Genomic DNA, 24,632 nt, shown 5'->3' with positions numbered 1-24,632 from the left:
TATATATATCTGTGTCTGGAACTTATCCCGTACGTACCTTCCTCGTAAACATTTTCGCGAGTACTACTCGGATTAATAAAAAAAAACATGGCGGAGATAGAGTTTTTACGTGTACTTACCTCATCGATAGAGGAAGTAATTCGAGCATCGAGTACGATACGCTCGATATACATTGACGGCATCGATTCGAAGAATTCTCGAGCAGCTGATAAGCGTCTGGTATACGCGCCGATAAAACACGTGGATTGAAATTAAATAATCGCGCCAACGATGACGTGATCGCAACATGGCAGTGATCGTCGGTCGGGCGTGTGACTCGCGCGAGTAGTTGCACTCGTCGCGCGTCGTCAGCCAGAGAAGCGTGTCTCTTCGACGTGTTTTTGTTGTTGTTTTTTTTTTTTATTTCGTCAACGAGGAGACACCGCGCCTCGTCGAGTCCTTACGGGCCTCCTTTCTCGTCGCGTCGTCCATCACACGCGCAAAGTGCAACGAGGAGAAGCTAATTGTAAAACGGCGTCTCCCGCGCGTAAACGCGACAACAATAATTGCAGTGTCCGCGTTACCTTGAAAACACGAGGCTGCGCGAAACGCAGCACTTGGCGTGTGTGTCTCACCGGTTTCGTTCGAGCGATCGAACGATAACTGCGACGGTACTATTCCATACAAGTGTCAGATACTGGTTAACGATTGCGACGCGTCGTTCGGTAAAATAACGATCGATTTCTTTGTAGCGATTATTTCAAACTGTTTATGTTTATAAATGTCGAGAAAGTACGCTTTCGACATTGGCTAATGACATCGTCAACGATAACGGTGATTCATAATCAAAGGTTTAAGAATATTCGAGAACGGATATCGTCGATAACGAATGGTCACAGGAAACAGCGATACAGCGAATTATATAATACAGCACAAACGACTTTATCCAAACTGCTGAAACAAAGCACGAGTTCGCATAAGGATATCGAGCGAATCGACTTTCGTTCCGACTGTAGAGGACAATTCAATTCGAACGTGTGTCAAGCGTGGAGTTAATTGCTCTATTGATTCCCGAGATGTTACGTCAACAAGCTGAAAAATACACGTTTAGAAATAGGGTCCCTAAACTTCTTAAAAATAGCACACCAGAGAATTTGTTCGTTTGTTAATTGAACGATGCTTTACGTTTTATCTTTTTGTGGGTTTCGCGTTGTTCTACGTCGCAGTATGGCAGTAGAAGGAACGAAATACGAGGACGAGTCGAGTCAGCCCTGGGGCACGATAGCGAAGCACGTCACTGTTTGTTACTGCTGAATCTTAAGAACGGATTAAGTGACGTTTGTTTCGTTAATCCGAATAAATATTCACCAACGTAAAAGAACGGAGGCTATCGATCGCAAGTTTTATATAGGCAAACCAGTTACTCCGGTATTTTCTTCCGGTTCGCATTGGGAAGTGGTCAGTGAAATCAAAGTCCCGGTGTGTCCTTTGCTTTTTAAACGTCGCAGAATTGATTTACAAGGTGAATTATTCGCATCGTGGCATCCTTCGCGCGAATACTCGACTGTGTCATTCTATTCGTTTTCCTAGTTATTTGCTTACGTAGTTGAAACTCGCGTAGCATCCTAAGAGCGATTCAATGCTGGGCTCAAGGCTGACGTAAACGATACACGAGAATCGTTCGTAACAGAAAGCCATTGCCATTTCGTTTCTCGTTGCGGGAGAGTGCTGTTGCGTCGTCTCGTAATTTGGGCCTCAATTTCGATCCTCGATTCCTTCGAGTATGGTCGTTTCTATGAAATGTGAGAAATATAAACGTATAAGTACAGAATATTTTGACTCGTAAGAAAGAGGAAAACGCGGATCTACGAAGGATATACAACGATAACAGAGCAGTCGAGAAAGATCGGTTCAAAGTACGAGGAAGGACACGAATCACGGATCACAGATATCGTTGTAAACTTGTTTCAGGAAGGAGCAAGGTCGGTCGGTACGAGAACGTCCCCGAATCCGGTTTTCTTTGTGCTCGAACAGGATTTCGAGCAAGATCTAACCTCCTGATACGTTGATAACGTTTTTGCTTTCTGGGCTAAGAAGTTACCAAACGTTGTCTGCCGTAGTTTCAATATTTTCCTCGATCGTTTCGTCTCGAAAACATTCTAATACGTAACCCAGTGTCGATAAAACGCTATCTTTAGAAGCTGTATCATCGGTCTAACGGACGAGTTTTCCACGAAAATTAACGCACCGCGAATAATTCTAAACAAGTTAAAGTTTATCTCTAAATGCACGATGATATAACAGCAATTCGCTGATGTCACATAAAATTGATAAACGCGCAGTGGCGGGGTTGTGTCTATTTACAAAAGTTCGTAGCCGTTTGAGACGGTATCGATAGGAATGTTAGTGTTGCAAACATCTCGGTATTACAAACTTGACCGTTCTCAAGCCGAAGCGTTTCCAGATCGGCCAACTGAACCGTAGCGTGTGAAATCGATTCTTACAAACAGGTTTGCGAACCAGTCGCGGAATTGTCGCGGAAAAAAAAAATATCGGAACCGACAAATGACTCCGAAGACACGACACTTCGCTCTTGGTCGTCTAATTCGCTCGATATCCAATCGATCCGTGCTCGAGGCGAGGTTATTAAATCGATAGAGCGATCACGATGTCGATGTCGCTTTGGGAAAAGAAACACGACAAATTGTAACCTTCGAGAGCCGAGCCGTCGCTCTCGCAGGGTTTTGTAATCGAGTCCACGTTGCTAAAGAACCGGAATGAAGTCATCGTTTGTGAAACATTAAGGGACACCGATTCGTGTGAACGTACTGAAATTAACGTAGGAGCGCTCGATCGCGTACACGCGCGCAAATCGTTATCAATTCCCGCTAATTCCCTCGTACGCTGTTTCCTACTTTAACCAATTTATATACTTGAAAAGTTCTTTCAAAAGTATCTCAGCCACCCTCGAATTTCTAGAGCAACGTCACGATGTAGGTACATATCATTTGAAACCATCGAAAGTGGTACTCGTTAAAAATTCTAGTTGACAGACCGTTATGTTTCCGACGATAACCGCGGACGCTGAATGTCGCAACGCAGTGGAAGCTCGCGTTTTTTTTTAGTGGAAAACTAGTATTCCACGATCCGTTTTGACCTGTACAGTAAAGTCCTCATAAATGCAAGGAATATACGATCATGTGCTTGGCGATCCCCAGTGGCGGGTCTGGTTTCATTGCATCCATGGCAGAGATATTTGTGCATTTATGGAGACTTTACTGTAACTTCCTTCGCAGCAAGAATGTGAACCATTGTTCCGTGAAATGAATTAGTCGCGCGCTGCCTGTGCTTCCTCGAGTCCAGAGTTATGGAACTCGGCACTAAAACCATACCAGACTCGGACTGGCTGATCGTGGACTACGAGCCGAGTAATATTCACATCTTCGAGAAGACGTTGCGCGACTACGTCGTGTACTACGTGGTGGACGACTACTCTCCGTGCTCCTTCAACAGCTTTCGACGCAATTTCTCGCAGAGCTCAGGTATTTCGGGTATTTTCCCTTGTCCTGGAGAAACAATCGTCCTCCGTTCCGCGTATTACGTTCCGCGAGGCAGCACAATTTAGCCGAGACAGCTTGCACGGGCCGAATCCGCAAAGGTTCGGGTTAAGCTAAATGAAAATGGCAAGCAACGCGTTGATGATTCATCCTAACCTTTCGGCCGCTGCAGAGAAAGTCATCTTTGTTGGGATAGCTTATTTTCAGTCGTACATGCGCGACGGTGCTCGGTGATTTTAACGCCTTCACATGTTGCATAGGCAATGCCGTCGGATAGCCTACTTGAAATTCAACAATCGTTTCGCGCTGTCGAACTTCCATGGAAGCTGACGATTCGTTAATTGTGTTTCAGATTCGGACAGCGAGAGCAAAGATGGCTCCGGGTTGCAGGAGAAGAAGCACGGACGCGTCTCTCAGCCCATCAACACCATCGTCTACACGGTGAGTAACGATCTCGTTTTAGTCGTCGATTCAATTTCAAGGTTGAATCGACGGGACGGATGACATCCCGTTGTTCGTCGATCGGAGTTCCAAATAGTTTCTAATGAGATTTATCGCGGGACCGACGTGCAAACCGAGACGAAGTCTCGCGGAAAAATGACTCGGTCGAGCGAAACAGACGAGTCCATTAGCGTCTTGTTAGCGAGTACAGTGAACGCGAGGCTTACGAGCGTCGGAGACTTATCGCGGATGATTCATCATTGTCGCCGTGCCGCTCGATCCAACAGCGTTTCTTGTCGAACGGTACGCACAAGTACCTATTAATCGTTAATTATCAGCTCGCGTTTTCAGGAGATTAAGCACTACGCATTCTTCTTAAAAACAATTCATAAAAAAAAATTTTTTTTTTTTACTAAAATGTAACCTTTTCCGAATCTGTCGATGCCAATTTTATAATTTTGCGATAGTTAGAAATGGCGAAAACCGCTGCATACATTCCCAATCACACGTAATTTAGGCGACTCGACACAGAGCGTGAGGTCGCCGAATTCACTCGGCAGAGTCGTTGGAACAGAGAGGAGTCCTCGAGATTTTTCGCGTGCCAAACGCTCGTTAGCGGGCACGTTTAACGCGAAAAGTTGGTCGCGAAGCGGCACGGGGTTCTGGAAGACGCGGACACTTCCTATGCAACAGGAATTCCATGGTACCAGGGGCGAGGGGGATGCGAACGCGCATCGCTCGAATTCTGGAGCACCGGAAGACTCCGAAACGCTCGGCGCAGCTGTGATACAAGCGCCGGGGCCACCCGTGCTTCACCTATCGATGGGGGAAATCGAATAACGCCAATTCGAATTCTATCGGAGGGATTGCTTTGGCGAGTCGAGCGTCGCTGTGCGTTTCTTTCGGCAGAAACGAAAATTTCATTCGGGTGCAGCGAGCGAACGTTTAACGCGGGTAAACGAAGCATTGTCGACGACTTTTTGTCGAAAACACGTCTCGTGATTTTTCCGCTACGCGTTTTTTCGATCCGTCTCGTAGCAGAAATAATTTATTACAAGGGTCGAAGAAAATATCGTACTTTCGTCTCATCGCGTGATCGCTCGGTCAGTTTTACTCGCGTTGCGCAACGACGCCGCTTATGCTCTCTTGATCGCGCGCATGAACCTCGTTCGCGAACGGACGCTCACTTTCTCGACGTGTATATTCGTGCACGCGCTCGTCGCGTAATCGATGCGACATTTCGCGACGACCGAGTGGACACGAAACTATTTACGAATAGCCAGCCATACGTGACCAAGGAGAAAGGGATAAGAAATGCTAATGCTAAATAATCATTTTTTTAGAGAAATGAGAAGGCTTTTGTTTGTGATACACACCGTCGATTAAAAGTTTGAAACATCCCCTTCGTCTCGATGCTTCCGCGGTATTCCGTGAAGCGCCGGTCTCGAATTTGCAACGGCTCGAACTTTTCTCGATTAGAAAGGCGACATCATCGTCGCTTTTCTCGGCGCTGCCGCAAAACGGGGTCGTATCGGGTCTAATTTTAGTCGTGAAAGGAAATGACACGCAAAGCTTTCCTTATCTTGGACCGCGCGAATACGAGAAGTGGATGCCGAACGAACGCAGTCACAGAGAATAGACATCCGTGTATACAGAATTGAATCGATGACGGAAATGATATATACTTCGACAACGAAGCGAGAGAGATTTGAAACGAAATTTAATAGAAACGATAGCGGAGGACTGTGAGCCCCGTAGGGTTCGTTAATTGCTAGTAGACGAACAACGAAATGGTTCGCGAATTCTCGAGAGAGAGAACGGTTCTCCCGCTAGCGACGAACCGTCTTTCCAGTTCTCCGATCACACGATTTTCTAATAGAATCCTCGTGTAGAGAGTCGCTCGAGGGACAGGAAACGCAGTCGGCGTTCAAACAACGAGGAAGTGAAATTGTTGCGCAAACGGAAACCCTAGGGAGCCGATGACGTTTCGCGAAGCTCGTCCCTGGATCGGTGTGACGCGGCGATTGGTCCTGTTCGATGCTCGCCAGGTTGCTCGGTTACAATTTCACATCGAGTTTCCACGTGTTCCTCTATTTGTGCTTCCGCTCGTCGAATAATTGTTCCGTCTTCTCATCAGCCATCGAGATTAAGCGAGAAATATATGCTAGGCGCCTTTCGTAAATCATCGTCGTTGCCAGCTGTGAACCACGAGTTTCACTTATAGGAATTTTCTTAGCCTTTCGCGTAAGAACCACAGCTCTTCGGCGATAACTTCTCATTAAGACTTAAGTAGGCGACAGGGGGCTGGTGGAATGCTTTTTCATTAAATTGAGAAAAAGTTTAATGCACGCCTACCTACTGCGTGGATAACAAAGTATTATTTTGCAATGAACAAATAACGGAATATGGGTTCAAATAAATGATTGATCTTTATTTTATTTTATTGTGAAAACTAAGAAGAACTAGATGTAAATAACAGAAACAAGGTCACGATACGTTTTCGTAAAAGATACACAAAGGTTTGAACATAGATGAAGAACAATATTATTCCAACAAATACACGTACGTAGCAATTGCTCCGAATAGGTACACGCCAATTACGATATCTAGCTACGCGAACCGTTGTAGAAAGTCCTGGGTAAGTCCATCTAATGGTGTGTCCCAGGCTCGTGATTTCAGCGGATCTTTCCATTATCCGGTGCAACGGGTACCGCGATGACCATGATTGCCCTATAATCCAAATGTCGACCTGTAATCAGCGTTGCTCTGGTGCCTCGCCGATTAGACCCGATGCCTAGCTTATGCCGTCCGTTTCGACCACTTACACGTAGTTGATTGATTAGCGTCTGTAATCTAACTGTTTCTCTTATCTCACTCGGCTCCACTCTCGCGGGATCCTAGCGATACGTGACCGAAGCAAGCGATGCTCGAACGGAAATGTATCTCGATCGATTCAACGTTTTCGAGTCAGCTGGTCGATCGGAAAATGAAACTAACTCATGGAACACAGGCAACGGCCTAACTCGTGGAACACGGTACTAAATACTGATGGGTCACGGAAGGTACCGAGGGTCTCGAGGAATCTCGAGGATCTCGAAGAACTGTAGAGCCGCTGAGAGCTCTAGAGATTCCTATGGTATAAAACCGGCAGTACTCGAAGTCTTCGGATACCGAAAGATAATGTCTCTGGATTTCAAGAGTCTCGGAGGGACTTGGGTGACTCGCCGAACCTAGACATTCCCCGAGACTTGCGGTGTCCGACGACTATACCTTTAATGTTCGTCTAAGACTTGTGGAAACTCCTGCATCCCGCGACAGGATACGCTAATCTTTGACGAAACGACTCCTTTAGTCTCGACGGAATTATTTTTTTCTTTTGGATACGTTTCCTCGCAGTTTTAACGCGTTCCAGTAAATATGCTTTCAAAGCAAACGGTTCTCGTCGGGCTGTATTCAAAGCGACCCTATATCTCCATTCAACGTCCCAGCTTTCCCGAATTAATTAAAACCTTTTTCGCAACGTTTCCAATTAGCGATCGTCGGAAAAATGTGCTTCGATTTCTCCGCAAGAGAAGTCTTTCGCGGAAGAGAACTCTATTCGATCGATACAGCACCGACGAAAGCAGTCTGCCGAAGTCGACGTCTACGATGAAGTTGAAGATAATTTAAGAACTGTCGGGTCTTGAAGATATCTCGAGCAGAAAATCTTCTTTCAAGACACACCTTCCGAGAAGCTGCTCGAAAGCGATCCGCTTTGCGCGAGCTTCTCCATGAAAAATTCGAGGGAAGGAGATGCTTTCGGAAATATCGGACGAGAGTCTCGTCAATTTTGCAAGGTAGTCCAACTACGTAAATCGATCCACTGCAACAGTCGCTGAAGAGTCGAGTAAAATCATAAATTTTTATACGCCGACACTCGCGGGAAATTCGCGAATGAGATCCCGTGAATCGAATAAAAAATCCAAGACGTAAGTTTTCGATAAAGCGATAGTCTGATCGCTAAAAAATAAACACAACTAATAACCAGAAAACGATTAACCGTCTCGTTAGCAGCTACGCGTCTCGTTTGCCCGATAACAAAATCTCGAGGTTGGCTCGTTCAGAAAACAAGAACGATAATTACGCGAACAAAGAAGCCATGAAAAGGGGGACAGCGAAATGTGGCGCAGGCCGGAGAGCTATTATCGAATACATGAACCGCGAAAAACGCGACGAACGACCCTGAATAAGAAGCTTCGGGAAAGAAAGACGCGGAACGGAGGTAACCCAGGCTACATAAAAAGAGAAGAGGAAAAAAGAATCAGGACAACTGGAGCTTTCTTGCGCGATCTTTTGTGACGGGATAGCTCTCCCTCTCGACGGGAGGCGGTTACCAGGGATTCTCATGTATTCCCGGCAAAATAATCATTTTTAATAAGCATCTCGTCCGACCGACAGCCCAACCCCGAGGACATTTCCAGAAGCATTTTTTTTCACTCTTACAAAATTTTCGACAACGTCCAAATTACGCGAGCGTTTATCGAGCTTTTTCTCCTTGCGGAGAAACACTGATCCGAAAGACGCAGAAACTGAAACAATGCCTGGTCACCTCTCTCGCTCCGTCGTTTGACGAAACATCGCGGCTCCTCTTTTCTTCCTTTCTTTCCCTTCGGTCGCCTTAAAAGCTTCATCACCTCGATCCGTGGCTTTTTGTCTCCCCTACTTCTCCACTGAATCCCACTTCGGCCTCTCTCGTCGTCGGTTTTTTTCTCCGCTGATCTTTCCTCGGGGATCCGCGACTGCGACTTTTTTCCAGAACGTAATTTTTTCTCGATTACCTATTTTATCACTTCTCGAAAGAGCGAAAGCTCGCCGATCGATTGACGATACCTTCGTAAAGAAGCGATTAAGAAATTTCGATGTACGTACTTAAATTTAAATACTATGTTAGCGGAAGAGTACACGTAGAGATAATTTCGTCGCTTGAAATTACTAGGAACTGGTTTCTCTAATTCCAGTAGGATCGCAAACTATATTTCACTGCGAATACCCATTCATTATTGGTCGATTACTCCGAGTCTTGGAACGAGCGAAATCTGCTTTTCCGATCGGGACTGTATTCCAACGAGATTACGCGGCGCGTTGATAAAAAGTAACGCCGATCGCGGAAACCCGTTGCAAATTGCGGATTAATAATATCGTGTAATCCCTGCGTGTGCATCGTTTGATATTACGTTAACGTCCTGGCACGCTGGTTAATGTAGTGTCCGTAATGCCGTGCGGCCTGCATAAGTTAATTTTATCGTTGCACGTGCAACGAGAGCTGCGCAGCCTTGCATTACAATACTTGGCGATTACCTTGCATACAGAAATTGATTCAGCGATACGTTCCTTCGCGTATATTCATCTTCCTTTCTGGGGCATAACGCTGTTAAGATGTTTCAGGGGGTTATTCTACTCCGGACTATCGGTCGGAATTTATGCTATCCATTTTAATCAAACGTTTTCTGCTCTACGCTCCTAATCTCATCGAGTGTGCTATGCATTTTGATTACGATTCGGGTGATCGTAATCTATAAAAATGTACAAACTATACTCATTTCGTGATCCATTTTAATAATGCGAGCATCGACATCCATCGCGATGAAACATTTGAGAATATTCTATCTCTGGAGAAATTCCATCTTTCCTGGAAATATCGTTCACGGAACAATGAGAGGATAGCGTTGAACGTTCTCGATATCGGCGAATGATGACAAAAGGAAATAAGCAATTTCAACGCTTCGATGTGCAACCCGTTCTTCGTAAAATCGTCGCGGTTTAATTTCTCGAGAGGGTGGAGCCTCCGACGAACTGCCGAGAGAAAAATGTTTAAATGGATGGCAGAGAGAAACGGGGAAAGGATAGCGAGCAATCAGGGGTAGGTGAAGGGCGAGGTGTCGTAAGAATAATTAATGAATTTTCTCGGGACACAAATTACATTTTAAGCGTTATAAAATCTGTTTGCCTTCGGTTGTATTCTCGAGATACAAGGCATCTCGAGAGCAAAGATTCCAGAGTTATATTTTCTCCTTCGTGGGGGTTAATACGCGATATTCATTTCGCGATCGTAGATTGGAAAGTACAAATATAGATACACGCTAACCGAGCGAGTATTATGTCAGGCATCGAGCGGTAGATCGAGCCGAACCATAGTCGGACGCTACGCGTGTCTGGTCTGACACGAGCTCGTCCTAATTCTACTGTGCAGTAGATTCAGTCTCGCTATGGTCGGGCGGACCTACTTCCCGAATTTGCGGACGCGGAATTCGCGGTGAATCAACGTTCCATCGAGGTTGATAAATTCGAGATATTCGATGTATCATCGAGATAATTCGAGATAGTATCGATTACCGTTCGGTTGGAACGGCAGTTAATTAAGGAGGTTTAAATGGAGTTCCATTCGATCACGATGATACTTTCGATGTAGCACTGGGAAATTATCGAGAACTCGCGTATCGTTCGGTTCGATAACGCGACAAAATTCATGTAAATTTTTGCCCTTTTTCAAGATCGTCTAACGAAGACGTAGCGTAACGATGCGGTGACTGGGTCTTTGCGTCGTGTCGTCGGAAAGGTCGCTGGTCGCGAATTTCCGTAACAGCCGTAACATGCCGGCGAATGGACCGGACTCGGTCTCGCTCTCTTTCGAGGAATTCAATTTTCCGTTGCTCGATATCCCCTTCCACGCCATTTCTGCTGGATTATGCAAATAGTCTAACGGTCCCAGAGACCATCGTCGCACCGGTGGAATAACCAAGGTAGTTTGACTAGTTCCGTGGGAGAAAGTATTTGAACGGAGATATTACTCTTTTAATCCGTGCAAGAAGTTTCGCGTTGATTTACGATCTTCGATAGGAACTCCGCATATTTATTGGATATTACGGGATTACATTGCTTTCATATTTATGAAATAAGGTGTTCTGGGTTCGCGAGAGATGGAAGACATCTTCTTAGAACGAAACGTTGAACACTCGATGAAGCAACGCATTAGGGAACGTTGCACCGTAACGTCGTTGAAATGTTGCAAGGTGACACTGATGAAGCGTCGCGGTGAACAGTTACGAGAACATTGTGGTATTCGGTTTCAGGAACTGCCGCCTATATCGCGTTATTCCGTTCCAGAGAGCAGTAGAACGTGTAGCAGTAGAAATAATAAATTGTGACGTAACGTATCCAGAACGCTAGCCAAACCGTTAGTCTCGCGGAAACATAATTTCTGCGTGTCTAACGTTCAACAAACCAAATTCCTCGTGATACTATGTAGTCTCCGAATAGAATACTGTAGTGGCTCTTTTATTTTCGAGGTAAATAACAACAATCGAATCACCGTCGAAAAGTAAATATAAGCAATCGTGTATTCCAAAGACACCTAAAACGACATCCCGATGTATCCGTGCGTTGACGACAGGCGTAGAGATGAAACCAGTTACCGGTGAACGATTCGATCTGGGATGATCGAGCCGCAGATCGAGGCGGAAGCTACGGCTTATGACATTGCATTACCGCCGGCCCGTGAAATTGCGTTTCACCGATACTTGGCCGGTTTCGAGCGATTCCTGAACCGCTGGCACGTCGACGCGACGCGTTCAAACGCCAAACTACGTCAAAGCACTCTACTGCGTAGATCGATGATCCCTGATCGGGCACGTATCGATCCGACGAGCCAGCCATTATTCTACGCAACCGTGGCTAACGATTTGCATTTAGGGCTCGCCTGCATTGGTGTTCGGGGAGTAGGTGTGAAAGTTGGCTGCTTGCTTGGAATGTACATTCGAACACTCTGGAACCACTATCCGGTCGACTCGGTTCACGTAACTCTGATTAGAATTCACTGGACTCTCGACAAATCCTTCTTTTCTTTTTCATCTTTACGGTCTTGGTAGGTTAGCCAAGAGATCGTTGAAACAACTGTCTTCTTCGAACTAAAACTTACGAATAGCGTATCGCTGCGTTATGTGTGCGAAATTCTTAGAAGCGATGGTCAAGGAATGGTTCCAAGGACGCGGCGGAGAATGCGTATTGTCCAAGCTTTCTAATTGGCAGGGTCAAACATCTCGTACACCCATAGGAAGTCACGTATGCATAGGAAGAGTGACAAGAACGAATTTAAATGATCGAGCGTGTTTCGATGACCTCGTGTACTTGGATATAGAAGTTAACGCTGAGAATTCTACTGAGAATTCTATCAGTTTTTTCCTGAAAGCCACGATATCGTTGGAACGGCTTTCTCCTTGTTAGAGCAGTCCGTCAATTATGTGGCCAGGCGAGTAATTCGTGTCTCCGTTTTCTCATTACAGGTGGGCGATAGGGACACGCTCACGTCGGTGGCCGCAAGGTTCGACACAACGCCGTCCGAGTTGAGCAAATTGAACAGGCTCGGAAGTACTTTCATTTATCCTGGTCAGCAATTGTGGGTACCGGCGAAAGGAGAAGGTCGACCAGGAGGCGGAACCACTACCGACGCGCCCAGTCCGGATCCTTGCCACGACCATGAGTCCCAGGATGATCTACCTCCAGAAGAAAAAGGTAATTTCACGATCCACTGAAATGTGTATCATCGTGAATTTATTAGCGCCTCATCTAGCCATTTGATCTTGCTCGAAAAGGTATAGAGTTCTTTTTGGATCGGCTGACGACAACGTTACCGATGTTGCGCGAGATTTGAATTTATTGTTACGGCGTAGGTAACGCAATCTACATCGTAACAGAAGTTCTCCTACGCGGTGTGACGCGTTCGAGTTGCCTTCGCGCGAGCAACGTTTTATACAGTATAGTAACGAAAAGATTATTACACAGATATAGAAATTTAATATGCCATTGACAGAATCGTATTACACGGAAACACGTGTCAGGCAAATATTACAGTATCCGCGACACCGCAACAAACTATATGTTCAAACACGTTAGTGTAACAAGACCAGGCGTCGAACGTTATCTATCCGTTGTGTGCGATAGACAGCCGTTAATATTCAACGCGACACTTCGTATAAGCCGATACAATCGAGACCCTATTCATCTTGATATTTGGCCAGGTGAGTCAATCCGATTCACCTGAAGGCACCGCCACCACCCCCCCTGTTACATTATTCATAGAGATCTACTGGCGTTAATTTTCCTTTCGTATTGTCGCAATCGCGAAGCCTTTTGTACTCGAGATAGGCAACATTTTATATGTTACGAATCGATTTTGCTGGAGGTCCATGTGTCGTTTTCTCTGTCGCTCTTCGTGACCTATAACTGGCTCAGTTTTGACAGACGCTTTAATCGATAGACGCGATTTAACCTACTTGAATTATCTAGTACATCATTCGTGCCTTACAGCTTTTTGCTACGCAAACTCGATGTAGAAATAGAAGAATTTGTGAATATTTAAATATGTCGCGAGAAAAGAATATTTAAAAATTCAAGGATCAAGTAGCAATTATTTTGTGGTCATATTTTTTTATGATATGCCTTTGAATAAGTCATAAAACAATCGTAAAATTCTTTACGCGAGCGACTATTGTGATGTTTATAGTTTTCTTATGCTATTCGATACGTATATGTAGGTAGTACGGTACGTCAGCTGATCCGAGTAAACGACGCAAACTATAGATATCAATATGGCGGTAACTGCATGCCGAACATAACCTGTACGCTGTCAGAAAACACAATGCGAACCGATTTAACGTCAAATGGAACGGGAATGCTGTGTCTATATTCTCATGGAGTGTGGTGCTGTTACCTAGGAATTCGATTACGTAAAGATGTTTTAATGTAAATTCTTTTAGTTTTGTAACTAAATATTGATACGTAATTAGTTTATCTATCTATGAAAGAAATATATTCGCAGCATTCCGATTCTTCTGTTTCGAGATGGGTAGGTTATATTTAATAGTGGTAGATATAGGGAAAAATAAAAGAATATTTTCTCGATATTACTAACATTATATTGTAATTTTCAGAATTGTTGGATAGCTTGAGGCCTGTATCGCCTAAACCAGGCCACATGGAACGTGTGAAAACACCTCTTGGTATTACAAATACAGTTATAGAAGAGGAAGAACAACCATTTAAAGAAAGATTTTTGAAAATCAATGTTCGACATATCACGGATGGTCAGGTAAGTCTTATGTTTAGAGTAATTTCTATGTATTGTATCTTCTATGCTATCTCTTTTCTTTTATCATGGCTAACTCTGTGCTTTGATTTACAGGGTGTTGTTGGTGGAGTATTGTTAGTCACCCCAAATGCAGTGATGTTTGACCCCAATGTCTCGGATCCACTTGTGATCGAACATGGAGCTGAATCTTATGGAGTGATAGCACCAATGGAGTTTGTAGTGAATGCTGCGATTTACTATGACATTGCGCATATGCGTGTCCAACATACAGAGTCGGGAAATTTGGATAAGAAGCCGGAAATTTATTATATGAAGAAACCCTCGCAGAATGATAATCGCAAATGTCAGTCTCCAGGAAAGGACGAGAATTTTCCAGAATTAACGACAGACGACAACGAGAGCGTGTGTAGTTGCGCAGAAAGAGACGGAGCCGCTTTTCCAAAGGCCTTCGAGAGAGATCTCGTAACTCCTACTAATCTTCAAAACGTACGTTCGTTAAAACTGCTTTTACTTAAAAATATTTCATAATAAATACGATAATTTGACATGCTTTACAGGAAGAAAATACAACGACAACCAAAGAAAAGGAAACAGAGAAAGAGACTAAAGATGCTTGCGGTGGTGGTCAAGCAAGTAGAACGTTAGAGGAACGTAGACGTTCTATGCTTGACCACCATTGGGCAGTACCTAGCAAGGATCGGTGTACATTATCGGTAGAAGACGAACAACAGGATTCTTTGAATTCTGACAAGGTTAGTTATCGGTTGTTAACGAAATTTAGCGTTCCTCTATTAATCTTTGAATCTCGATTAACGTCGACGTTTATTTGCAGATCGACCCCGCGAAGTCGAAGGCGATTCCCGAAGACGAAGAAGGATCTCTAGTCAAATTGTCATGCCACGACTCTGGTATCGACATTCGTGATCCTATTCCCTCTTTCCCAGTAGTTCAGCATATCCCCTCAAAGAAAGTATACTCAGACGCAGATATTGTCTTATCTTCAGATTGGGTCCCTCCTATTACTATTGCTCCGACGAACATTACAACTGATACGCTAGACGCTGGTTCCGCCATTAATGGCAGGAAGAAGGCAAGTTCGGTATCTTTTAGCTTAGACAGTAATACAGAGGAACCCGAGAAAGACGAAGAGCATAAAGACGATGACAAACAAGAGACGCGTAGGAATAAGGTATCGTCGTTATCAATACCATAGCAATAGTAATATTAGAAACAGCTAAATAACACTTGCCGTTCTTTCTTTTTCGTTTCAGATGTTAAAACGATTGTCGTATCCATTGTCGTGGATGGAGGGATTAACTGGTGAGAAAGAAGACGAAAATAAATCGGGATCCGATAAAATTTCAAGCCTTCCCAACAGCGCGGATTCCCATCATTCGTCTGTGTTCAGCAAAGTCTTCTCGAGGTGATAATCTTCGCTACATTAAAATCCTAGAATCTTTACGAACTTCTTTTCTCCTAACAATCTATTTACGTGGTATTAACATTTTTCTAAAATTAATAATACGCTTCTATATTTCACTTTTTACTCTTTGTCTGTGTTAGGAATGAGTAAACAGATCGTTACAAAATTTGCATAGCTCTTGTACAGGAAAGATCGGTTTCGATGCCCGGGTGCCTCCAATACATGGCGTAACGTTTGTTCCTTTATCACGATTGTGATTGCTTTCTGCTGAATCTTCCTAGGATATTTCAAATAATATTTATGTATAGCATGTCTGAGGGTGTTCCTAATGAAACTAGGTTAGGTACGTTTCACAAAATATATTCTATAAATTTACGCGTTTACTGAAAAGAAATTTTAACTACTTCGAAGAATAAGTTTTACTACGAATGCCCTCATTCGTTGAGAACATATAGAATATTCATTAGATACTTGACGCCTAGAAACGAGTGGCTTATTGCATTTGCGGTGCGCGTTCAGATACATTTCTTTTAAATTATGGAAGGAGTAAACGATCCAGGGGAATGCGTGTACACGTGAGGTTTCCAGCTCAATCCAGAAGTTATCCTCGATATCCTAATACCTTTACAGTCCGTTCTTTCGGAACATTAAACTATTTTTTTCATAGACTGCACCCGAAAGCCTCGAACAGTAATTAGTCTGTGTCGAGCATTTTAGCGCCAAACGTTTTCAAGTCTATCTTAAAGATAGGTTCCAGTCCGACTGTGTTCGTAATCTGTGTTTAATCAAAAGCTTTACTGTCGTTTCTAATGTAACTAACAAAGAATATGTAATGGTGGTGGATATAAGCTCGCCGATCAACCTGGTGAGTGACTTTAGCTCGGGCCTGTTTGCTAAAACTCCCAGCGAAGAGAGTGGTGGGGGCGGTAGGGCTGGAGGAACACCTCCGCTTACCGCCTCCTCTCTCTCCCAGGACTCCGGCAATCCTCAATTTTCACCTGGTCCAGGAGGGCTTATGGGGTGAGTTTGGGCCCGGTACATCAACCAACAAATTGTTGTATCCACTTTATCCACGTTCCCTTTTTTTAAATCTCCCCGCTGTTCCACTGTTTATCTCTACTTGGCTCTCATACTTGAATATAGTTTCGACAAACGTTTATCTCATTAGATCTCTAGTTTCTTTTAAGGCAGGGACTCGTCGAATTGTTCTGTATTCGAGTATTCGAACAGTCCGGTAGTTGAAACATTCAACAAATATAAATCGAATAACGATATTCAAATGGTACTCAAATATTCACGGTTATTCGTAGTATTCGAATATTAAATTATTTGAGCAGTCCCAGTCCTAGTTTGTTACCGTTCATTTTCTTTTTCTCTCTTCTCTTGAAACGATCACTTCTAGTTAGCCTTAAACGTGGTTTCCATAACTCGTTGTTCAACTTTGACGCTTCTCACGAGAACTCTTTCTCTTTCCTTCCTTGTTTCGCTACTTCCTTTACTTTCTTTGAGCCTTAACTAGGGGTTGAGATCAGCCCCGAAAACTTCTTGCTCCTGCTTTCAGGTAAATGTTACATCTTTTCAGAAACTCTGTCAATGTTCGACACGACACATGCGCCGTTTATCGCTCTCTGATAACAGTACCGCTTACAAACAACACACGAATCACCAACAAAAGTCGAACACAGCGTTTTATTAGTACATTCCCCCCAAGCAGCCACCCAATTTATTTCTCGCCGTTTACACGTTGGAATACGATGTTTACCTTGAATGTTGTTGACCCCCACGATTAATGTTCTTTACTGTGCGTTGCAATGTGTATGCTCGTCGTTTACGAAATTACGGTGCACACGAAGGAAAATCACTACGTCGCTTGAGAAGAACGCGTGCTCGTAATTTCGGACGAAAAGAAACGTGCGTTGTTGGTCGGACGATAACACGTGTTCTCGATTGCCTTTCAGACGGTCTTCCGTGGGCACGTTCATCAGACAGCAACCATTGACATCGTCGGGCAGCAGCAGCGTGGACAGCAGTAGAGGCAGCAAAACTTCGACCAACGCGCCCCGCTTGGATTATCGCAGCATGGTCTCCGTCGAGGACATGCCCGAACTCTTCGTTAGCTTCGACAGTAAGTATCCTGGACTGTCGACGGCAGTTACCTATTACGTATTTTAAACTCTGCGCATTTTATGGAATGAGTCATTGATCGTGGACACACACACACTGCGACAGTCTCCTCACACCGAGTACTTTTTACCGTGTACAGGGCGTTCTACTTTGATCTATATGTAGGTACGTATGTTGAAGATACAATATCTTTGTCTCGAATTATACATCAAAATTGGGACGCTCCTGGTATTACACATTTTTTAGATGGCGTGTTTTCAGGGTTTATATCGATTTCATATAACGTACGCATATAATAATACATTCGCTCGGAAACGCGTAATAGAAAAATTAAAGTTCTCATTGGAAGGAGAAAGAGGGAGATGAAAGTTATCCTTGACGATACTACTCTCAGGTGACGCAAGCCTCGGTGAACAAGAACACGCCATTGAAGAAATGCTCTTTGCCCCGAAAGGATCGATAATTTCATGATTAATTACACGTAGCTACGAATACATAAACAGAAACGGCAGTAAAGATGGCAAACGGGATTACATATCACGCACTGCACTCGCTCGTATGTATAGACGGCTTCTTAACCGATATGTTACTTTGCTAGTGCATTATTGTCCCTTTCTTCGAATTTTTTAGCCCCCTTTCGATTCGATTACACTTTCGATCCGTGTAGAATTTATTTCCTCGAGCCGAAGTTTACCATCGGAGAAGGATTTACAATATTTTGTATAGTTTTTGATCTCCACTCGTTTGTCATTACCAGTTCTCTCTACACCTTACTGCGTTTAATGTGTCCATTACATTCGCGTGCGCCGTTCTGCGAATCTGTGCCACGAGAATTTCCAATTCGTCGAATGATTGACGCTGTTCCAAGCCGTTTCGACTGTTGACACAGATCCGAGGAACAGCATCTCGTATCATGATCACTTGGCTCGGACTCCGTGATCGTCTCGATAGCGATCGCGGGGCCCAGGTACGAGACACTTCATTCTTAAACTCTCTGTTAATTTAAAGGGGAACGTTATCGTGTCCCCTTGATCTTGAAACCCATTGTGCCATTTGGATTCGTATTTCTGTATTAAGTACTAAAAATGTTTCGTACCGATAAAAACAGCACAACGGGTTTCATCAATTTTCTGAGAATGAATTCATACTAATGCAGTAACGTCATATGTTTTGTTGTCCCTCTAGTCCAAGCACCTAATTTTCCCGAACTCGAAGGCCTCGGTAGGTTCATACTGTATTAGCTTGTTTATCCCCCTCCTCTTCCTCTCGTATCACGACCTTCGCAGACATTGATTAGCCATTATCATTGATTTTCGCTCTACTCGTGACACTTTCCTTTTTTTTCTTTTATTCCACTGTCGTATTGCGAGACTGTGTTTGCTCGTTCCTCTGACCGTACTTTGTAATCCCACTTACGCTCGGTTTGCCGTTGCACCCTGCACACTGTGTACGTGTATACTGAATTTCGAACCGTACGAGTACTCGCTCGGTTATCAGCGCTCGTTACAATTACCGCCACTCGCAGCGATCTTTCGATCCTCACGTTTTATTTCTTCGTGTGTCTAACCGCGTTGTTGTGTGCGTCTCGTAACGTTTTGTACTGTGTACATTCTGTGTAATGCTTTTACTGTGAGGTACTTTCTCCGAAAAGGGCTTATTACATTTTTTTCCCCCCCTTTTTTTTCGTGTACTCGACTGTGCGCGTTTCGCACAAGAGAATGTATCTCGCGAATGAGCATACACATTTATTTAGGTAATTTTTTTTATTCGCGCGAGTTCCAAGCGTGTCGAGACAACGTGCATCGACGACAAATGTCGATTGAATCGGGTCGCGAATAAAAAGTACTAATTAAGATGCGTGACACGTGTTACATTGAATTGTTCTGTCGCATTACGTAGAGCTCATACCACGGCCGGCCCGTTCTTGCGAGGATCCACCATTGTACCTGAGACTTCGAACCGGAAGACCGAAAGATAAGAAGATTCCACGCTCGACGCCTATCATGAGCTACGGAAAGAAGAAACTACGCCCTGAGTACTGGTTCAGCGTGCCGCGCAACAGGTAAATAAACTTTACATGCACTATTTTAACGACTTCTGTATCTATATGCGAATGGTCAACAGTGGCCAACTGCGTCGAGCCAGGATCGATGCTTTCCGGCTCTTCCTGCTTCTATTTTTAAATGAAACGTTTACAACAAATTACTTCCATCGATTAATCAACTTCTAGGTTAATCGACACACTTATAAATCGTCCACGCGATGATTCTTGTTTATCCGAAGAATGCACTTCTCGAAACAATCATTCTCGGAAGCCTAGGTTCCTAGGAGTGGTCATCGTATATAGATCCGTTTCCAATTCACGTCTATTTTTGCCGTTCTCTTTACCGTCACTTCCGTGGAAGAACGTTTTCCACCGGAAGGAACGATAAAACGATCGTACCCTCGCCTCAAGAGGATTATTTTCGTACGACGTTTCCGAGTGGTCGAAGCGGAGCGAATTTGGCCGTTGTTGAGATTCTTGCGGGATCATGCGTCGCGTTATTTTCGTAAATTTGAGCGGCGAAAACGCCGACAGCGTCCAGAACGTACGGTCGGACACGTGGTTCGCTGCAAGAGTCGCAAAATAGATCTCGTCTCCGCCATTGGATTCTCTATTTATACGCTCCCTTGACTTCTCATTAAAGTTTGTCAACAACGCCACCCGTCAATGACTATTTTCGCTTGGAGATACTTCGCGATGGGGAACTCTACGCTAGCTTCTTCGATAGAATTCATGCTTCCTTCCAGTCGAACAGTAGTTTCGGCAAAGAGAAAGTCGTTAATGTAATTCTCGGAATTAGGTTTCGAAGGCAAACGGTTAACGACGTCCCGTGATCGTATCAGGCGTATCTGGAATCGAAAAACTCAGTTTACGAGCATTTCGTGTCTCTGTCCTTCGACTCTTACGCTTACAGTATCGTGGTACTTTAATTACCTTGATAAAATACGAATATTCCCATTCGTATAACTACAATTCTTGCCGCAAGTTTAAAATTTGATAATTCATAAAGTCGACCCTTCACAGGTGAATCATCGCGTATGGTAAAACGAAGAGCGACTAGAGCGAAGTTCGAGAAGTGGCAGTATTCAGCAACGTGAAACTGTAACGTTACCAAAGCGTCGGACAAATGCCGTCACCCAACCGTCTCCGGTCACGCGAGTTGCAACGAGTGCATGCCAAAGCGCATCGGAAGCTATCTCTCGTTTGTCAGCATCGTATGCGTTGCAACCTTCGCTCCCCTCTCGAGAGGCGATCGGATTTTGATACCGCGAGCGTTTTACGGGACACGTGAACCGAGCGAGCCGCGTCACGTGACTTGCGCCAAGTCACTCGGCGTATCGTCGAACGTGCTCGCAATTTTTTCCGTTCCATGTTCGCCACTCGAGATATAAGTTTAGTCGAGCGAAGAAAACGCGCCGGCAACGCCGTGTACCTGTTCCACGGTGTTCCTTTTTTTGTTTAAATTCTACTCATCCAGTGTCTATGTGCGCGAATCCAGTGTGTCTCCGTACGTCTTTCTGTGCGCGCCTCTCTCTCTTTCTCTCTACGTACGATCTACACGCAACCGTAATCCTGCACGAGCTTCGAAGGGTGACGGTAGCGATAGATTCCTCGAGAAATCGAAAGGACGAGGCCGAGTTGGTCGCTTGCCGGCCGTCACGCGTTTAGAGATTAGGTAACACGGCAGGTCTGGACTGTCCGAGTCATTCGTTGCATGGCGGAGACGACCTATCTCTCGCTGACCTCTCGTTGCTTCACGGTGCATGGCCACAGAGGCCCGAGGGCATTATCCGTGGCTACCTACCGTTGATGAATGCCGAGATACTGGTGGCGGTGCATAGTTTCTTCCGATAAAACCGAGCGTGGTACCCTTGGCTGGAATGTAACCCGTTGCTGTAAATTCCGCATACCAGGTCCCAAGTTGTTGCTAGTTGGCGAACGATGCGCCGTAGAATCATTAATATATTTGCGATAACGCGTGGACGATAACGAGATAGTCAACAAGCGAGAGCCAGTGTCGATAGATAAAGTAACGCGCAGTACATACCACCGTTCGTATGGTACAAAATTATCTTTAAATTCCTTTCGATCCGTCCTAGCTCGACAGCGGTTGTATTTGCTAAGTTTGCCAAGTCAGAACTCTCGTTTCATGAGATCATAGATGGCACCACTATAACCACTCTGAGTCAATTAACAAAGTAGATACACTTCGAATCCTCTGTACTGCATCAGCGTTATTTTTGTTAACGCGACGAAAAGAGATGAACCGTTAAGAAAACCTCCACAAAAGTTCGTCTGAAGTTTTAAACACGTAATGTTGCAGTCGACTTACGTCACTTCGGATAATCGTTGCAGGTACACGCGATTCTATCGTGACTCGTTCCGCTAATTCCTCTTCGTTGATCTGCGCGACGCTAACAAGTGTCGCCGCGTCAGAATTCTCCGTTACGTCATTGTTCCGCTATCGTATCTCGCGGCGAACACCGTCTCGCGATATCGTTCCCAATTTTCGCTGAATTCCACAGTGTCGTGACCGTCGAAAAACAATTGTTACGCGTCAGCGCGCAGCTGGTCTGGTTATTGTCCGAAATGCAGCCGTAGCCGCGTTCAGAAATAGAGTCTCGCGTCGCGTTCGCGCGAGTCGTAGCCGTGCGGGTTAGCTCTGCATCCCAGGAGAAAAAAAAGGAGGCCGAGACGTAACGTAGCTATCGCAGCGAAGAAATAGGAAACGTCCTTGCAGGGTCGACGAAACGCGAGTCACGAGAGAGAAAGTCGGAGTCGGTTCGAATCTAGAGATCCCCGACGCCTGATTCGCAATACACCAACATGAATTGGACACTGAGCACAGTTGGCAACGCGATGAATTTTATTTATAACGAGCACGTGTCGCCCGCTGTTAGGAATTTCCTGCCGTTCGTCAATCGAAGGTACTGAGCGAATATCATCTTAAAAAAAAAAAGCTTCATTATATCTTCGATTATAGATGAAATATCTTCCGTACTGTTACCGATACTTAATACTTCGATCGAATAGTTACTCGATCAAGGTTTCGATATTTTTGGCACAGCGGTTAATATTAGCCGTGGCAACGGAAAACTACTCGTTCGCAAACTGATTATGGTTATCTAAGCGTAGATAACGGTGAACGATAGTAGCGCAGGTTAAGAGTGCATCCGGGCACCAGTGGGAAGGAGGAACGTTCGCAGCACCGAATTAATAGGAACGCGTTCTTGTTGTTCGCAGGGTGGACGACCTCTACAGGTTCATTCATGCGTGGGTTCCGTCGCTTTATGGAGAACTCGACGAGAATTACTGGCGGGAGCGGGGCTACATCCTGTCGGACACGGACACCGATTTGTCGCCCGAATTGTCTCCCCACGAACCCGGCGAAGGCGGCGAATCGACGGAGGAGGGCAAAGCTCGTACCCAGGACGGCGACGAAATCTCGGAGCTGACCAGAGAGTCATGGGAGGTGAGTCTTAGCTTTCGATCATTTCTTACCTCTAAAGACGTATACTCGACCCGGTTGGGACCATCAAGTTTTGTTCCAAGTTTCATTTTGTCATCGAATCGTTCGTCGTTGCCACGCTGACTGTCCTGGATTTTCTGTCTAATAGTTTTTTCCACTCGGTTCGCTTAGAATCGATGGGTCGTTCAGGGTGGCAGTGAAACTGATTCATCGTTATTCGCACAACACGATTGATTTCCCATTCGATCATCGTCTCCATGAATTTCGTCGTTCTTTTGGATCTCAGGCACGAGTTCCTGCACCTCGATCGAATCACTATCTGGCACTGTTCATACAGTTTTATTTCTCGAGCATACACGCACTCCGCGAGTTTTCTTTCTTCCTTTTTTTTCTTTACCGTCATCGTTCGTCGTCGAACGCACCAGGTTTTGTCTACGACATTCCATTCGTTCGTTTCATTCGCACAGCTCGTCTCTCCGCACAATCATCATCAAACCGTACCACCCTTTTTCGACATGGCACCGAGTATCGATTCTGTTCTCACCTAGCAAGCATCTCCGAGCTTTTGTTTTTCTTTTTATGGCCGATGAATTTTTTCATTTTTCAAACGAAGGTTATCGTTAGCATGCCCAGCGTCTCGATCCACGCCACGAAGCTCTCAGAGTTCCTCGGTACGTGTTAACTTTTGCTGAGAAGAGCAAACACGCTCAAATATTTGACGATGTTAGTCATTGCTTGGAAACGAGGATTCGTATTTTTTTTTTTTTTTTACTATTACGACGAATGCGAGGATACTCTGGCCATTTTTATTCGCGAGGATCGAGGATGCTGGACTGAAAGCCAGAAAATAAATCGCTAAAAACGGCCGATTATATTGGCTAACAGCTGATCAAGGCCCCCTACGTAAAGCTGTACAGCATCCTGAAGACGTCGAGTACGTCGGCGGATTCCGAGCAGATCCAGGACCCGGAGGTACCGAGTTTCTCCGATCCTCCCTTTTGACGGTCGTTTTACATAGGCACCCAATTGATTGTTCGATGTTCGGTAACGCACCTTCTAGTTTACACAGCCACACCCTCCGCTTGTACGGATTCTACGGTGCACCGTTGTCACGCGACGCTGCGGCCCGACCCATCGCGGATGCATCGTTGTCAATCGTGCTTCCGTCGCGACGCTTTTGTCGCGTCGATGTTCGAAATCGCTGAATCGAGTCGCGACAAATTGGATAACACGCGCGGTGGAAACTGGAACGTTGAATAATCGCTGGGATTCTTGTAATTTATCGTTACGCTGAGCGATAGAATTGCAGTCTTTCTTTAAATTTTATTTTACCTAACCCCTCGGGTTCGGAAAATACAGGGTGTTTCCGGATTAAATGACCAAACAATTTTCTCTAATTTCAACATTATTCAGTAGCTCTTAAACAAAACGTTTGCAAAACATTGAAATATTTCTAGAGGAAATTTCTTAAT

General features: G+C 44.8%; 1 protein-coding gene across 15 annotated transcripts in view; it reads left to right on the top strand.

The window, feature by feature from the left end:
- Positions 1-24,632, top strand: part of LOC128879321 (TLD domain-containing protein 2) — a 126,593-nt gene that overhangs the window by 80,727 nt on the left and 21,234 nt on the right. For 8 of the 15 annotated variants that reach the window (XM_054128361.1, XM_054128355.1, XM_054128358.1 and 5 more), the window contains 12 exons: positions 3,889-3,977; positions 12,296-12,524; positions 13,943-14,100; positions 14,194-14,586; positions 14,658-14,852; positions 14,933-15,289; positions 15,372-15,523; positions 16,373-16,543; positions 17,482-17,648; positions 19,547-19,709; positions 22,935-23,163; positions 24,046-24,132. In XM_054128361.1, coding sequence (XP_053984336.1) covers positions 3,889-3,977; positions 12,296-12,524; positions 13,943-14,100; positions 14,194-14,586; positions 14,658-14,852; positions 14,933-15,289; positions 15,372-15,523; positions 16,373-16,543; positions 17,482-17,648; positions 19,547-19,709; positions 22,935-23,163; positions 24,046-24,132 — 2,390 coding nt within the window. Of the gene's footprint in view, positions 1-201; positions 814-3,275; positions 3,522-3,888; positions 3,978-12,295; positions 12,525-13,942; positions 14,101-14,193; positions 14,587-14,657; positions 14,853-14,932; positions 15,290-15,371; positions 15,524-16,372; positions 16,544-17,481; positions 17,649-19,546; positions 19,710-21,213; positions 21,367-22,431; positions 22,619-22,934; positions 23,164-24,045; positions 24,133-24,632 lie in introns of those variants that run through there. The other 7 variants (XM_054128357.1, XM_054128356.1, XM_054128350.1 and 4 more) reach the window with 7 other exon arrangements.

The sequence above is a fragment of the Hylaeus volcanicus genome, chromosome 7 (genome assembly GCF_026283585.1).
Source record: "Hylaeus volcanicus isolate JK05 chromosome 7, UHH_iyHylVolc1.0_haploid, whole genome shotgun sequence".
Classification (NCBI taxonomy): Eukaryota; Metazoa; Arthropoda; class Insecta; order Hymenoptera; family Colletidae; genus Hylaeus; species Hylaeus volcanicus.
The sequence above is the reverse complement of the archived record's forward strand: the minus strand, read 5'-3'. Positions and strand labels throughout refer to the sequence as shown.